Raw genomic sequence first — 17,661 nt, 5'->3', positions numbered from 1 at the left:
ACAAACAAAAAACCTGTTTTTTATAAGATGACTTGATTCATACTCCTTTTATGAGACTTTAAATTTATTCTTAAGTTTCATAAATTCTATTTTAACATTTTATTGGACTTAAAGTCTGAGATTTATACAGCATGATTCAAACATACATAATTCAATTATAACATCAAGCTACTGAATTTTTTTGATTTACTGCTAGATAATTTGAATTTAATGCTTCTGTAATATCTGTAATTATAATGTTTCAAACAATATATTGAGTTAAAGGAACTATTTAACTTCTAGTTTACTCATCTGATTTATATTCTGCATAAACCACTATGAGACATCAAGTCTCTACCTGTAAGACCTAAATAATGACATCCCTGCTCAAACACTTTTGGTAGCTGTCATTCCCTACAGAATGAAGTCCAAACATTTTAACATGGCAATGGAGGCCTCCCATACTTTTAGCCCCAGCCTACTTTTCCAGCTTCATCTTTCAGCATACTGTATACTTTAGCTATTCTTGACTGTGCACCACCCCCTGAATATGCCTTTGATATCAACATCTCCCGTCATATCAACATCAAACATATCATTTTTTTATGGATGTCAAGGATTTGTAGAGCCAAGATATTATTTTAATGTTGTGTTGGTTGAGTACAGAGTACACCCTCTTTAATAAAGAAGGGATATTTTAGCTGAAGTGTAAGGTCTTAAACACAATGTTCTACTGTGAGGCAAAATTGTACTATGGATTAGAATAATTATCTCCAGGGGTGCCTGGGTGGCTCAGTCATTAAGTGTCTGCCTTCAGGCTCAGGTCATGATCCCAGGGTCCTGGAATAGAGCCCCGCATCGGGCTCCCTGCTTGGCGGGAAGCCTGCTTCTCCCACTCCCACTCCCTCTGCTTGTGTTCCCCTCTCTGGCTATGTCTCTCTCTGTCAAATAAATAAATAAAATCTTTAAAAAAATTTATAAAAAAGAATAATTATCTCCAATTGGTATATGCACATCCCAGAGAATGTATGAGATGACCTACTGAGGTGAAGAAGAAAATATTAAAATTTATATGTATTTTAATCTCAGCTCTGTATGTTTATATTTTCAAATATTTTTAAAAATGTGTTAATTACTGATACAGTAGTATATCTATTAATTTATTGTATATATTTTATATATATATATATAATTTCATGTTCATTTTTGTTAACAATTGGAGTGTGTTATCTTAAAAGTCTGGAGATCAAATCGAGGACTTTGGAATCCAACTGAAATGGTTTCCATCTGAACTCTAACACTCTGAAGTTCTGTGCCTTCAGAAAGTCACCTTAACTTAAACCACAATTTTCTCAAGTGTGTAATAAAAAGGATTAATAACCATAGGACTGTTGTGAACATTAAAGGGGATTTTTTCTTTAAAGTGATTAGCCCAATCTTTAACCTCTAGTAAGAACTTGATAAATGTAAGGCATTAGTATTGTTACTAATTTTGTTATATTCAATACTTGCAATTGCCTTAGGAAGAAGTATGTTCATTGAAGAGGTCAAGATGAGGAGCAAAGGCAGCAGTTTCTTAAAGACTGCTTACTCTTGTGTGCACTGTTGATGGCACTATATATGGTGTAACTGCTATGGAAAATAGCATGGCAGTTCCTCAAAAAAACTAAAAATAGAACTAATCCAGCAATCCCACTTGTGGGTGTGTGGGTGTGGGTGTGGGTGTGTGTGTGTGTGTGTGTGTGTGTATTGAAACAAGGGTCTTGAGGAATATTTGCACACCCATGTTCAAAGCAGCACTGTTTACAATAGCCAGGAGGCTGAAGGAACCCAAACAGATGAGTAGATAAACAAAATGTAATACATACATACATATAATGGTATATTATTTAGCCTTAAAAAAGGAAGGAAATTCTGTCCTACACTGTACCATGGATGAATCTTGAAGACATTATGCTAACTGAAATAAGTCAATCACAAGAAGTCAAATACTATAAAACTCCAGTTATATGAGGTACCTAACATAGTCATACACATAGAAACAGAAAGTACAATGGTGGTTACCAGGGACTGGAGGAAAAGGGGAAAGGTTGAAAATTGTTTTTTAATGGGTACAGAGTTTCAGTTTTGCAATATAAAAAGGTTCTTGACATCTTTTGTATAACAATATGTCTATACTTAATACTATTCAACTGTACATTTAAAAATGGTTAAGATGATTAACTTTATATTATGTGCTTTTTACAATAATTTAAATTAATTAATTACATTTTGTGAAAAAAAGATTCCCCGATATAACTAGGAATATAGCTATTGTATGGTGGTTAATAAGAAGGGCCTATCATGTGGTGTCAGGCTAGGAAGTTTTTCATTTATTGCATTAATACTGAGCACCAAGGATGCATCTTCAAGCAGTGGAAATCAAATGCCCTCCTTCAAAGCTTTTGGGAAAATTATGAAATTGTCATGCAATGGTCATATTGCTTAGTATGGTATGGTAAGAATATGATGGATTCAAGACATATTAAGTTCATAGAATCAACAGTATTCCATTGAGTGTTGACCATAAAAGGGGAAGAAAAGGGGGAAATCAAAAATGTCATAAGGATTTTTGCCTTGGATAGATGGGCAAATTGTGTTGCCATCCACGGAAAAAGGAAATTTTAAAAAAATAAGAAAAGATAAACAAACTAATAAACCTACAGTAAGACTCATCAAGAAAAAAAGAGAGGGGCCAAATAAAATCAGAAATGAAAGGGAGAAGTTACAACAAATACCACAAAAATACAAAGAATTATAAAAATGACTACTATGAACAATTATACAACAAAAAATTGGCAAACCCAGAAGAAATTAATAAATGCCTAGAAACACACACTTCTTCAAGATGAATCAGTGAAGAAATAGAAATAGAAAATCTCGGGGCACCTGGGTGGCTCAGTTGGTTAAGCGACTGCCTTCGGCTCAGGTCATGATCCTGGAGTCCCGGGATTGAGTTCCGCATCGGGCTCCCTGCTCAGCGGGGAGTCTGCTTCTCCCTTTGACCCTCCTCCCTCTCATGCTCTCTCTCTATCATTCTCTCTCTCTCTCAATAAATAAATAAAAATCTTAAAAAAAAAAAAAAAGAAAAGAAAATCTCCACAGACTGGCTACTTGTAATGAAATTGAATCAGTAATCATGAAACTCCCCATGAACAGAAGTCCAGGACCAGAGAGCTTCAGAGGTGAACTCTACCAAACACTTAAAGAAGAGCTAATACCTATCCTTCTCAAACTCCAAAAAATAAAAGAGGAAGGAATGCTTGCAAGCTCATTCTAGAAGGCCAGCATTATCCTCTTATACAAACCAGACAGACACTACAAAAAAGAAAATTATAGGCCAATATTCCTGATGAGGATAGATACAAAAATCTTCAACAAACTACTAGCAAACCATATACAACAATACATTTAAAGGATCATATACCATGATCAAATGGGATTTATTTATTCCAGGGATGCCAGGATAGTTCAAACCTGCAAATCAATCAACGTGATACACCATATTAACAAAATGAAGGATAAAAATCATATGATTATCTCAAAGATGCAAAAAAAGCATTCGTCAAAATTCAACATACATTTATGATAAAAATTCTCAACCAAGTAGGTAAGGAGGGGATATACCTCAACATAATAAAGCTCATATTTGACAAACACACAGCTAATAACATACTCAATGGTGAAAAGCTAAGAGCTTTTCCTCTACAATCAGGAACAAGAAAAGAATGCCCACTCTCACCACTTTTATTCAACATAGTACTGGAAGTCCTGGCCATAGTAATTAGGTGAGAAAAATAAATAAAACACATCCAAATGAGAAAAAAAAGAAGTAAAACTGTCAATATTTGTAGATGACACGGGACTATATACTGGAAACCCTAAAGCTTCCACCCCAAAACAATTATAACTAATAAATGAATTCAGAACAGTGCAGGATAAAAGAATCCATATACAGAAATCTGTTGTGTCTCTATGCACTAATAACAAATAGAAAGAGATTAAGATAACAATCCCATTTACAATTGCATCAAAAAGAAGAAAATACCTACAAATAAATTTAACCAAGGAGGTGAAAGATCTGTATTCTGAAAACTACAAGACATCAGTAAAATGAATTGAAGATGACACAGACAAACGAAAGAATATTCCACGCTCATGGATTGAAAGAATTAATATTATTAAGATGTCCATACTACCCAAAGAAATCTACAGGTTCAAAGCAATCCTTATCAAAATACCAATGGCCTTTTTCAAAAAACTAAAATAAATAATCCTAAAATTTGTATGGAACCAGGAAAGACTGAAGAGCTAAAGCAATCTTGAGAAAAAGAAAGCAGGCTGGAGGTATCACTCTCCTGGATTTGAAACTATACTGCAAAACTACAATCATCCAAACAGATGACACTGGCACCAAAACAAGACACATAGATCATTGGAACAGGATTGAAAGCCCAGAAAGGAATCCATGCTTATATGGTCAATTCATCTACAACAAAGGAGACAAGAATATACAAGGGGGAAAAGACTGTCTCTTCAATAAATGGTGTTGGGAAAACAGGACAGCCACATGCAAAAGAATGAAAGCGGACCACTTTCTTACACCATCCACAGGAATAAATTCAAAATGGATTAAAGACTTAAATATAAAACCTGAAACCAGAAAACTCCTAGAAGAAAACAAAGTCAGTAAGCTCTTTGACATTTACTTTTTACAACAGAAAAATAAACAAATGGGACTATATCAAATTAAAAAGCAAATCAACAGCAAAAGAAACCATCAACAAAACAAAAGGCAATCTAATGAATGGGAAAAGATATTTGCAAATGACATATCTGATAAGGAGTTGACATCTAAAATACATGGAGTTCATGTATTTTAAAAAAAAAACATCTAAAATACATGGAGTTCATGTATTTAGAAAAAAAAAAACAAAATCCAATTAAAAATCATCAGGGAGGGGAGCCTGGGTGGCTCAGTTGGTTAAACGTCTGCCTTCGGCTAAGATCATGATCTCAGGGTCCTGGGATTAAGCCCCGTGTTTGCGCTCCCTGGTCAAAGAGTCTGTTTCTCTCTCTCTCTCTCTCCCTCTGCCCTTCCCCCCCTCAAATAAATAAAATACTTTAAAAAAATCATCAGGGAAATAATAAATCAAAACCACAATGAAATATCACCTCGCACCTGTTGGAACGGCTAATATCAAAAAAACAAGAAATAACAAGTGTTGGCAAGGATGTGGAGAAATGGGAACCCTCATGTGCTGTTGGTAGAAATGTCAGTTGGTACACCCACTATGGAAAAGAGTATGGATGTTCCTCAAAAAATTAAAAATAGGAATACCATAGAATCTAGCAATTCCACTTTATCAAAAAAAAAACCCCAAACACTAATTTGAAAAGATATATGCCCCCCTACGTTCATTGCAGCATTAGCATTATCTACAGTAGCCAAGATATGGAAGCAACCCAACTGCCCACTGATAGATAAATGGGCATGAAGATGTGAGATATATATATATATATATATGTAGTATAACTCATACATAAAGAATATATCTTGCCTTTTGCATCTCCACGGATGGACCTAGAAGATATTATGCTAAGTGAAATACAACAGACAGAAAAAGACAAATACTATATGACTTCACTTATGTGTGTAACCCAAGAAACTGATGAAGAAACAAAACAAAAATAGACTCAAATACAGAAAACAAGCTGATGGTAGGCAGAGGAGACGGAGATGGGGAGATGGACAAAAAGGACAAGGCACAATTTTCCAATTATAAAATAAATAATACATGGGAATGTAACATATAGCATAGGGGACACAGTCAGTAAGACTGCAACAACTTTATATATTGACAGATGGTAACTAGACATTGTGGTGATCATTTTATAATGTACACAAATATCAAATCATTTTGTTGTGTATCTGAAACTAATACAATATTATCTGTCAATTATAATTCAATTTTTAAAAAGACAATCCTTAAAGAATAGAGATTACAACATAAATTCATGCTTTCATTTATTCAGTACTATTTTTGGAAAGTAGCATACGCTGTACACCAAATAATGGACATAAATGGCAGAATAACTCTTATGAAATGTAGATAGGGAGCAGGAAAAGAAAGGCATATATTCCCAGGAATATTATTGTAAAGAAGAGCCTCTAAATTTTCCAGAGTGCCCGTTGGATGATTCATGGACAAGCTATTATTTTAGTGCTTTCAATTTCTAAACAAAGGAAAGAAATACAGGTAATGTTTTAAGTGGAGAAAATGTACTATTTGTCATGTTTCTGCTGTTTTCTAAATTCACAATGTAAGGTTAAATGTTACACTCAGTAATAAAATAGGCCATTCAGTAAATGTTCCTTTTTCATAAAACTTTACTGTATTAGCTTATGGAAATTCTACTTATAAAATTGTATTGAATTTACCTTTTTTTTTCCTGTTCCTCTTCCAATGTATAGTGCTAATAACTTTCTCCAAGTCTTTCAAAATATTACATAGTTTCAAATCATTTTAATTTCTCTTTGCCACCCTGAAGTTATAATAAATGATCTATGAACAGTCATTTATTTTGAGAACCAAATATTTCATTTGGTCCACTGTTTTAATGCTTAGCTGGATTCAGTCTCATACTAGGATATATTTCAGTATAATTATTAAAAATGACAATACAAGAGAAAAAAAAAGGTGTCAGCTGGGAAGACCCAGGATGAAGAAATGGAGAGAAGAAATAGTCATTTTGGGTTATGTTCAGTTTGAGGTGCTTTGGGATGTCCTGGTAGAAACATCCAGTAGAAATTGTTAAATACAGATGTGAACCTCACAAAACAGGCATTAAGTCGCCATAACATAGTCACAACTGAAGCCATGGACATAAATGTAATTACTCAGTGAGAAAAGGAATTCAAAACATATCTCAATGACATTATTTCATTTCAAGGATAAAGAAGCAAACAATCCATGAAATTTGGAAAAACAGGTTTGTCTCAGAATTTTACGGAGCAACCACATTATCAACAATGTTCTGGTAGAAAGAGGGAAATAAAGAAATTACACCTAGTTAAGTTGTTCTTCAGTTATAAAGGCTAAGGACAAATATTTTTAGTTGCATACAAACCTCAAAGAATGGAACACATAATCTTCTTTAGAAAAAAAATGACCAGGAATTATAGCCAAGGGATGAATCAAATCAAAGAATTCAGAAAAAAAACAAAAAAACAGGTAGAAGAATGTATAAGCATTTAAATACACGAAAAGAAAAACAGTCCTGAGAACCAAATTATATACCATTATAAAACCCTGACAATAAAAACAATTATAGTATATAAGATGATATAATGAACATAACACAATAAAATATATAATTATAATAAACATAACATAAGCAGGGAGTACAAAACAGTGAGAAGAAGTGAAATAGGCTTATTCCTCATCTACCTTTGGAGAAAGTCAATGATAAGAATGAAACTGAAATCTGTAGTTGAAAAAAAAAATGAATGTAATTCAATCTCTTAATGTTTTTCTTAATCTTTTCTATTAACTTCAGGAATAAATACCTCTGAGAAATATTTATCTATTAGCAATTTTTTGAATTGCATGTTTTTCTGTTTCTTTTGTTTCATTTTGATATTATGTTTTATGCTTCTTACTTAAATTAGCATATAATTACCATCCCAGTTTTGGAAAATTATTTCTTCCTGTCCATATCAATCATTATATCAATCAGTCACCATATCTAATCTTGTTTTGGTATGTATGTTTAGACAGAAATCTATAATGATGCTCATAATTAGCTAATGGTGGTTAAATCTGGATGGGGGATTTAGTATAACTTAGAATTTCTTTCCTTTTCACTTAGATTTTTTTAAATAATGAAAATGTATCACTTTCACAAAATAGTCATTTTTATTTTCTAAAAAAATAAATATCTGAGTAACATACATATTCATAAAAATGTATTTTAACTCCTTGTGGCAGTGTGATCTTGAGTTTAAAACATATACCTAATTATAATTACATCATGGTATCCTTGTTTTCTTAATACTTAGAACAGCTTCTATTTTTTTTTAGCATTTACTACATGCCAGACAGATACTACATACACTATATACTTAGGAATTCTTATTCAAAACTAGTTAGGCAAGTATTACTAGTGGCATTTACAAAGAGGAAACTGTGTCTTTAGTTAAGAAATTTCCCCTTACTTACAGTTATCGTAAATGGCAAATCCAGGATTTAAATCTTGCTCTAGAATCTATACCCTGCCCACTATGTCATGTTTCCTGCCATCTATGCTGTCCATGAAGTTTATTTTATCCTGTTATCCCAGGACTATCAAAACAAATGTAACCTAAAACCTTGTAGATTCACTTTAATCGTTCCCAGTTAGATATAAGAAGTCTTAGCAAATACAACAGCTATTCGTGAAAGATCTTTATAGTCTTGACATGGGATTGGAACTCTCAGAAGTTCTGCTGCTACAGCCCTGTATTTGCTTCTTGGTATTTCCTTTATCCTATGCACAAAGTCTCAAGTGTAAAATCTTGAGAAGCAGGATCTCAGCTGGTTCAGGAGGTGTATTGATGTAATATAAATGAGTGCTGAATCTTGCCCTGCCTGCCCCCCACTATGCTTATTAACAAAACAAGGAAGAACCAATGGAAAAATCAAGAACTGGTAACTTGGGAAATGTGTGGGCTAGTTTTCATATATTAGCAGGGTCTGATTTCCTCCATAAATTCAGGGGAGTTATCTCTACAAGCCCCTTGTCCCTAAATACTCAGGCCATATCGGCCCCTTGTAAGGGTATATCCACTATTCTTGACAGCTGTAATTGGCCCTGTACTAGGGTTTTGCCATAGATGAGTTATTCCTACAACAATTCTCAAGGATCCACTGAAGTCCGCTTATAAGCCACGTTGCTGAGACTCATACTTGGGATCTATTTGATCCCCAAAGACCTGTATTATAGAGCTCTTCAAAATACCTCAATGAAGAGGGAGAAAAATGCATTGGTTATCTGCAGCAATGCCCGTCTTGAAAGTATAGGAGAGGGGCGCCTGGGTGGCTCAGGCGTCAAGCGTCTGCCTTTGGCACAGGTCATGATCCCAGGGTCCTGGGATCGAGCCCCACATCGGGCTCCCTGATCTGCGGGAAGCCTGCTTCTCCCTCTCCCACTCCCACTGCTTGTGTTCCCCCTCTCGCTGTGTCTCTCTGTCAAATAAATAAATAAAATCTTTAAAAAAAAAAGTATAGGAGATAAGCAAAACTTTGTTTACATCTTAATTACTATTATCATGATTTGCCTGTGTCAGATATAAAGTGTCCTGATGTGTGGCTAGCATGTTCCTCAGTTTTGTTTTTCTGGAATTTCTGTAGCAAATTTCAGATCATGGCCTAATATACATGCTATGTGCCTCAGGCATGAAGTTAGGCCCTGTAGAAATGTATACAGACTCTTTATGAGGCAATATTTCCTTCACTCTTGATAGAGCACAGAGAAATTTGTAACCAAAACCATAGTCAGAGAACTAAAAAAACAGTAACTGTTTATAAACCAGTCCATGAATATTCATTCTAATCACTATATAGTAATCAATTAGTATACACAGCAAGAACAATATGAAATCTGAGGCTACAGATTGCAGAACTGAATAAATCATCATTTTTAAGAGACATAACTGAAGATAATATATTTTCCTTTCTGGATGAAAATTTATTTTATGTTCCCTGGTGGAATACATATAAAGAAGAAATACACAAAAGGCAAAAATTGGACCTAAATGTCCATTCCTACATATACAGGTCAAGAAAAGCATTACTCACATAATTGGATATTCATTGCCTTGTTTGCTTAAGACTGGCAAACAAAAACGTGAGTCTGCCAAATTTCCCAATGTTTTGCACAGTGCAGTGGGCCTTTAAAAAATACACAGTAATGCATTAATCTAATACTACTACAAAGGTTTAATGATTTTTCTGGTTATTTCCTAAGTTTACCTTTCATAATAACAAGTGGTATATATAATGTGTTTTGGTAGTTTGAATTACAAGTGTGATGTTTCAACTAATTGTGGCCAAAAGCAAAATGCCAATCAGGATGAAAAGCTTCTAAAAACAAACTAAACTGAAACTATTAAAAATGTAAAAGAGAGTAACCATAGTGATGCTAATTTAAAATGATCACTGATGAAACATTTCTTATAATCAATGTCGGACATCTGCTGTATCTTTTTCAGAACTGCTTTAAGTTATTCATTACTTTATCCTTTAAAGTTTCTGACATCTTTAATGAGAGAACACATAAAAATAATGGTGGTAGTGTGAACAAAACTTAGATGCGATGCTCAACAAACTGCACATGTGTGTATATACACGTGCGTGCATGTGCATGCAGGCTCACAGGCAGATCCTACTCTAGACCTAAAATGGCTGAGTTGCAGGATGTTGTTGCTTGGTGACCAAACAGTATCTCCTAAGCCACAGAGTCATTTAAACAGTGATAGATATGTCCCCTCAGCTTTAGGCATGGCCAGGACAAATATTAAGGGGCATGTTTATCTTTTCTAGTATTCTACATTTTCATTTTAAGTCAGTTGTCACTTGCTTGATTTTCTCAGCAATTAAATTCAGATTTTAGGGGAAAGAGTATTTGTAACCCTACCACTGTCATTTTAAGAAAATAAGAGGTAGAACCAAGCTTCTTTCAAACTGAAAGATAGTCCTGTTTCAGTTAAGTCTATGTGGTGTGTCTACTCTGTTCTGCTACGACCTCCCAGTTGCTATCAGTCTCCCTTTCTTTCATTAAACACCAGCAGTTAATTAGCCCCAGCCTGTCTCTTCCCTTCTCTCTGTCCCTTTTCAAGGTAGTAATGATGTCTAATTACCAGCAGCAGTGGGTCACTGCAACGTCAGGCGCAAATCTCTCTCACTGACAGCAGAGCCAGCCGCAAACCCTCAAACCTCAGACAGCTAGAATGATTCTCAGTCTACTTGAAAATACCAAATACAGTACTTTATTTCAGCCAAGATATGCTTTTGACATAAAAATATGTTTCTTGTCTTTCTGGTGGATTGTATTCCCGCTATTATAAAGAAAATCTTATTTTTAAGGAAGAGATAATTTGAGACGCGGAGAAACACATGATAAAAGGGGAACCTTTTATTTATTTTTTAACTTGTTGAAATGATGATTGGCTGTCTTTCAGGGAAGGCGGAGCCTATAATTCTATGTAAGGAGCAGCATAAAATTTTCATAAAGAGCAATAGAAGAGTTCATGAATTAAAAACCTCTTCAACATTTCAAAACAGGCTTGAATGAAGAGCAAATCTCTTAAATACTACATGGAAACCACTATCTAAGAACACCACCTGATGAATTACATTTTCTCCCATAAATATATGGAATCTTTACTGAAAAGGGAAACGTGTTACTTTATTGTTAATGCTGGAGTTGTTATTCTACATTGGATGTCTTAGCAATAATTCTTTAACAACTCTGCATAAATTTTTGAATGAAAATATGGGTATCTGAACATGTGAATTCTGGTCTGAATTACTAGGCATCCATATTTCTCTTAGTGTCTCTATAGCTGTTACACAATTTATGTTATTTAGAATTTTTAATTAATGTTTTAAAAGGGCATATCTGTTTATACACATAGTGAATGTAACCAAACCCCTGCAAGTATAAACTGGGCCAATATATACAAGTGAAGCTATCTGACAGATAAACAGAGGAATCTGATTTTAATATAAAAGGAATGAAAAACAAACTTCCCAGCTAGCAATTGTTTTGAAAAACATATATAATATTATTTAATAATAATTAGGTAAATATACCTTAAATGATTATTTTACTTATTCAGTTAACCCAGTGGTGCCCAAAGGAAAATACATCCTTATGTTCTGAAATCTAATCTACTTTGTCTAACAAGTTATTTTTAAAAAATCAGGTTAAGTTACTTCCAATACAAGTGAATCAAAGCACTTCATTCTCCACAACAGACTTCTGGCTCATCCAGATGTAAATAAACCTCAGTTCTAATCCATAGGCATCTAGTCCTCACTATTTAGTAAAGCAAGACAGTAATCTCACCATTGTCTTTAGCAATGCCACATTAAAAGAGAAGGCTGTGTTTATAGATCTACCTCCTAGAAAATTCCAATAGTACTTTAAAAAAAAACAGCAGAACTTTTATGTGTGTTTCTATTTCACCTTTATTTCCTTTTCCCATTTTCCAGATAAATTCCAAAAGAAATATACTTCCTTCAAACAACTATCCCTAATTAATCTCGGGAAACCATTAACTATTTTCCAAACCTGAGAGAGTCCTCCAAATAGTCCTCTGAAAAACCTTTCATGCACATATTTCCAATTTAATAGACCTCCGTTTGAGACAGAAGACTAGCTTGCAAGACATCTCCTTTCTAGCATCCTCCAGGAATACTGCTCAGGGAAACAGTTGCCAGTATGGGGTGGGGGTGGGGGGTTAGGAAAAGGAGCAAATGCTCAAGAAACCCCAAAGCCAGGCAAAAATGCAAAGGATGCCAAATACCCTCCCCCACCCCTACTCCAGGCGAGTACCCACCGTAGCATGACGAAGAAAGAGGTCTTATGGATCTGATCTGCAATCCTACTTGTAGCCCACAGTTCCCATCTTCTTAAAAAGGAAATTGATGCTGCTGCCGCTCCCCAGCCTCACAGGCTTCTGCCCTGAGAGGCTGAGATACACTGGGTTCTCAGTGCCCAGTACCTTGCTGCGCCTGGGCTGGGAGCTTTGTGGCCATGAGACTAGAGCTATCCCAGAACGAGGAACAAATACATACACCATTTGATTGCGCTGAAACCCATGTCTCTTTGTTGTTCATCATGTAGCTGCGGCTTTATTTGTGAAAGGGGGAAGTGAGGAAGGGAATGGGGGGCGGGGAGGAGGAATCCCCAGGACCTTATCTACAATCTAAATAGTCGTGGCAAGATCTCTCGGAGTGATCAAGGCGATGGGATAGCCCGGTGTCTCCCAGGCGGCGGTCTAACAATAAAACCTGATAGTGTCCGGGGGGTGGCAGGGGGGGACCCCACATCTCCGACTAGCGCCACAATCGGGCTTTGTGCCAATTAGGAGACACTGTAGACGATCGATCAGAATCGTCTATTATCAGAGCGTGCGTCTGGGGTTCCTGCGTGGCCCTTATGCTTGGTGGTGAAAGCGGGACACGCGCCAGGCGCCCAGCGAAGGACATGGGACAATGGCCCAACCCGAGGACGCGGGAGGCCGCCCGACGCGGGGATGGAAGCTCCAGGAGCGGGTTCAGGAGCCCGGAGGCTAGGAGGGCGGCGAGCTCTGGAGGTGCGCTGCCGCCTTAAAATAAAGGACCACAAAGACTCCACCGTGGGGGAAACGCGCCTGGCTAAGGCGAGTGGGGACGACTTGGGGAGGGGGTTGAGAAAGGTGGGGGGCACACGAGCCAACGGTGGCTCACGGCTCCCCCTTTCTCCCCCCTCTCTCTCCCCTCCCCGCCGGCTGCTCCCGCAGACAAATAACAGAGGAAGGCGAGTCACTCACCGTGGTCTTGACCGGCACGTAAAGCACTTGCTTGGCGCAGCCGCCGCCCCCGCGGACCTCGTCCGGCTGGCCCAGCTGGAAGCCCTTCGATTTGACCCAGAATTTAAATTTGGCGTTGTCCGTGGAGCTCGACTCGGAGCCGTTGAGGAGCTGGACGATCCGCTCGTATTTTTTACGGGTCACCGTCTTGGTCTTGCCTGAGTCCCCGTAAGTCCTGAGGCACCAGTCCTGGAACTGGCGGTACATGTCGCGCTCGCTCTCCATGTTCCCCGCTCCCGGCCGTCGGCCGGATGCTCCCAGCGCACTTCGCACCTGTTCACCCCGGGCTCATGAAAAATGCAGCCCGGGCCACGATGTAGGGACGCGAGGTCCCGGCAGCCGCCGGAGCCTGCCTCGGGTGGTGGTGGGGGGGGGGGAGGAATGGGGAGAGGGGAGGAGGGTCCGGCTGGGCACCAGCAATCAATGCCCTGTGCTACCAAGTCTCTGGTTCATTCGTAATTGCAATGGATGTCTCGGACGCTTGTCTCGGACGCTTTTCTCGTCCTCTTAGTGATGGGTCTCTTTAATATTGTGTGACTAGGACCATCCCAACAGCATCCGGCCCAGAGGAACTGGGTTTTAAATAATTAAAATCCCATTCCTTGGTTTATTAAAATCCCAATATTGACTTGGGGTGGTCCCTGGAGCCTCGCCCCGGGGCTGTGTCCCGGGCAGGGCAGGTGCAGCGCTGCGCCGCCTCCCCGCGCGCGCCCCAGAAGCTTCCCCAGCCGCTGGCCCCACCGTCCAGGAAGCGAGGGCTGAGCTGCTCTCGAGAGCAGCGCCGGGCTGAGCGCCTGCGAGCCCCGAAGGGCACCCAGGTCCCCTGGCTCTCCTTCCTCCAGGGTCCCGTTCCGCTTCAGCCTTCCCGGAGTGGGGCGTTCAGGGACTAGAAAGAGAGAAAGTTCTTACCTGTCATGTTGTTAAGCCTATCAAATCCTGCTACACAGGGAATTTTTAAGGTATTTTTAAAATGGTTTAAAATGTCATTTCTTCATATGCAGTTAGGCTAAATTCCAGCCCTGCAGGTAGATTCCAGGAGTTAAGTCCCAGAATTAGCAACATTCATGGATATTTGGCCATAGTTCTATAGGAAAGACTGTGGTACCCCAAACAGATATCCGTTCCAGGGGGATGTGGGTAAACGAAAGCAGGCCGCTGGCGGCGGGTCTCCCGGATAATGATGGGGTCCCCAGACAGGACTTCTCTGGTTTCTGCTGAACTGGGTACAAGGCATAGAAGTAAGTTTATAATACAGATGCTTAAAACCCTTTGCATGAAATTAAAATAGATTATTTTCCCCTTGCTTGGTTACAGTTTGCAGTACACACAGGAGGTTTCGTATGTCTATTTTCCCCCTGCCACGTCATGGACACCCCTCCACTGCTCAGAGTAGCCAAATATGAGTTCCTCTGGACGATTTTCTCAAGCAAATGAAATCAGCGGCTCCTCCATTCAGGATTTCCACCCGTTTGTTACAGAGCTGGAAATAGGGGAGTTCCCATCCTCCTCGCGCTGCGATTGCGGCCGCTCCTCTTTATTCTACTCTCTGCGGAGGCCCGCGCCCGTCCCGGGAGGCGGCTCTGCCAGGAAGGCGGCCCGACCAGTGCCCCGCGCCTGGTCCGCGGACTAGCCCACCTTCGCCCCTTGTCGTCGTCTCCAAGACGAAAGCCCCGAATGGGAACGCGGAGTGTTTGTACCCACTGCGCCGCAGCTGGTCCCGGCACTTGCAAAATGGTCAGTGGCTCCCGCTCGGCCAGGCTGAGTGTGTGCGTGTGTGTGAGCAAGGGAGCGAGGGTGTGCGGTGTGCGGGGGGTGCGCTGTGTGTGCGCGCGTCTCCGGGAAGGTCTCGCGGCTGCTGGAGCCGGGACTGACAGCCCGGGCGGAGCGCGAGCAGCTCCACACACTAAACCTCTCGCCTCTCCCCTCACCCCCACCCCTCCCACTCCCCTCTCCCCCCCCCCCCGGCCCCTTCCAAGCTCTCTGATTGGCCAATGGGACAAAAGTTTCTGTGGAGACGGCTGGGCGCTGACGTCACGGGCAGAATTGTCCCATTTAGGGATCCCGGGGGCAGTGCGCATGCTGCAGGCTGCAGGTTAGAGGCAGGAGGAGGTAGCAGCGGGCGCGGCGGCAGCCAGGTGGCGGAAAGGAGCACTCAGCATCCAGGTGGGGGGACGACTCCAGCAGGGTTTCCATGGAGATTCCTCTGGGTCTAGCCTAAAAACAGCAGATCAGCTGACACCATTAGCTCAGGACCTAATTACTGCTTATTGGAGCAACAAATGAGGGAGAGGGCCAGCTGCAAAGGAAGAGTTTCTATCCTCCCCCCCACCCTCCCACCCCGACTCCTCCTTTCTCCCTTCTCGGTCGCTCTTGAGTCCCGGGTGAATTCTCATTAACTTGCAAGATTCCTGCAACAACAGCTACCCTTCTCTAGAGGCCACCCGGACTGCTTTTATTCTTTTTATTTCTTTTGTATAAAAAATTGCTAAAATAAATCAGTTGTCCTGAGTCCTTGAATTTTTGCCCAGTAAATATTAGACCAGTAGAGCTCAGAGTCCACTGTCTAATAGAAGTCACAAGTGGATCTAATATAAGGGTGGGGGGAGGCAGGGAGGAAAAAACACCTTACATGTGTTCAATTAGGTATTTATCTTTAGGCCTTTCACATTTAAAAAAAATTTTTCAATATCTTAAGCAGATATGTGGAATAAGGAATCACCCTTGTGTGATATACCTCACAGGAACACTATTACAAGTTTACCTTGTGGCATCAGAGATAGAGGATAATTCCAAGTTGGGAGATCAAGGTTGTGTTGTATGTTAGTTAAATGTTTCCTAGAGGATTCTGGAAGTATAGCTGATCCTAGAGTGGTCAATTCATTCAAGAGTAAGCTGGTTCTATAGAGTTACTTTCTCTTATGGTTATAACTTAATTCATGATTTCTGGATTCTTTTTGGTAACTCTTTCATCTGAAGAGTCATCTCATCTCCTCTAAGTCTCATTCAAGTACTTTCAGACCCATAAAGCCTTCTTTCCTTGACTACTCAAGTTAAAACAGTCTGTGTCTCTAAAATTCGGATAAGTGTCTTTCAACCATTTTTTTAACCTTGTCTCATAGTAAGACATATACATTACATTGACACATAGTGCATTCATACATCTATCCTCCAAAAATGTTATGAGAAAACATATTTTATTACATGGAATACACACTGATAGTTACCTGATCTTCTCCCATTATTATCATTACTATTTGGTAAAGTGTAGTCCTAACCCAATAAATTTATGAAGCAGCAAAGGATGCCTGGCAACCTATAGTCTGGAAAATATTGTTTTAGATTATATGAACTACACCACTCCTTGTACTATATTTACAGTTTCACATGAGTACGTTTGTTCAAATAGAATCTTGATTGGAAGACCCTTGAGAGTTTATATTTTCTTGTTTTCTAAGTAACTCCACCACAATGAACAATGCCCACAGTAAGTGCTTCATAAATAGATACCGAGTTAGTTAATAAAGAGAAGAGAAAGAGAGGAAAGGAAGAAATAAGCAGGAGGCACAATCCTTAGCAATTCCTTTTGGCTTTTGCTGGATGGTATTTGGATGAAGTTGGTTCCCACTTAAGGATAGACGAAGGCCTTACTGTGTTCATTATATTTATGATTATACTTGGCATTCTAATGTATGGAAATTAAAACACTTTAGACATAACACATAGGATGAGAGCAAATATGTCACCAACCCCCAGCTGTATTAACCGGATTTGGTATACAAGCAAAAAAACAAACAAGAAAAAAAAACCCACACAAATTAAGCGATTTTAAAGATTTTTTTTTAGAAGGAAAAGGTAAATAATTCACTGTTGAAAGAATATTTGCCCTGGACTAAAAAAATAAAGTCCCAGGACTGTAAGGGTCAAGCTTCTCAGAGCCATGAAGATTCTCTTGCCTCCAGTGGAACCTAAAGTGTGTTCTATTCTCTACTTATTCTCTTTATTAATTATGCGATCTAAATCAACAT

The 17,661-nt window shown here is 39.0% G+C and overlaps 1 protein-coding gene across 4 annotated transcripts in view; it reads right to left on the bottom strand.

The window, feature by feature from the left end:
- NOL4 (nucleolar protein 4) overlaps positions 1-13,861 on the bottom strand; it is a 406,663-nt gene extending 392,802 nt beyond the window's left edge. For all 4 annotated transcript variants that reach the window (XM_088019707.1, XM_028098315.1, XM_028098316.1 and 1 more), the window contains exon 1: positions 13,598-13,861. In XM_088019707.1, coding sequence (XP_087875833.1) covers positions 13,598-13,861 — 264 coding nt within the window. The remainder of the gene's footprint in view (positions 1-13,597) is intronic.
- Between the last annotated feature and the right edge of the window lie 3,800 nt (positions 13,862-17,661).

This window comes from Eumetopias jubatus, unplaced genomic scaffold (assembly GCF_037043125.1).
Source record: "Eumetopias jubatus isolate StellerSeaLion01/CBP00866 unplaced genomic scaffold, mEumJub1_p1.0 scaffold_16, whole genome shotgun sequence".
NCBI classification, from domain to species: domain Eukaryota; kingdom Metazoa; phylum Chordata; class Mammalia; order Carnivora; family Otariidae; genus Eumetopias; species Eumetopias jubatus.
Note: the sequence above shows the minus strand (reverse complement) of the source record. Positions and strands in the feature narration are given on the sequence as shown.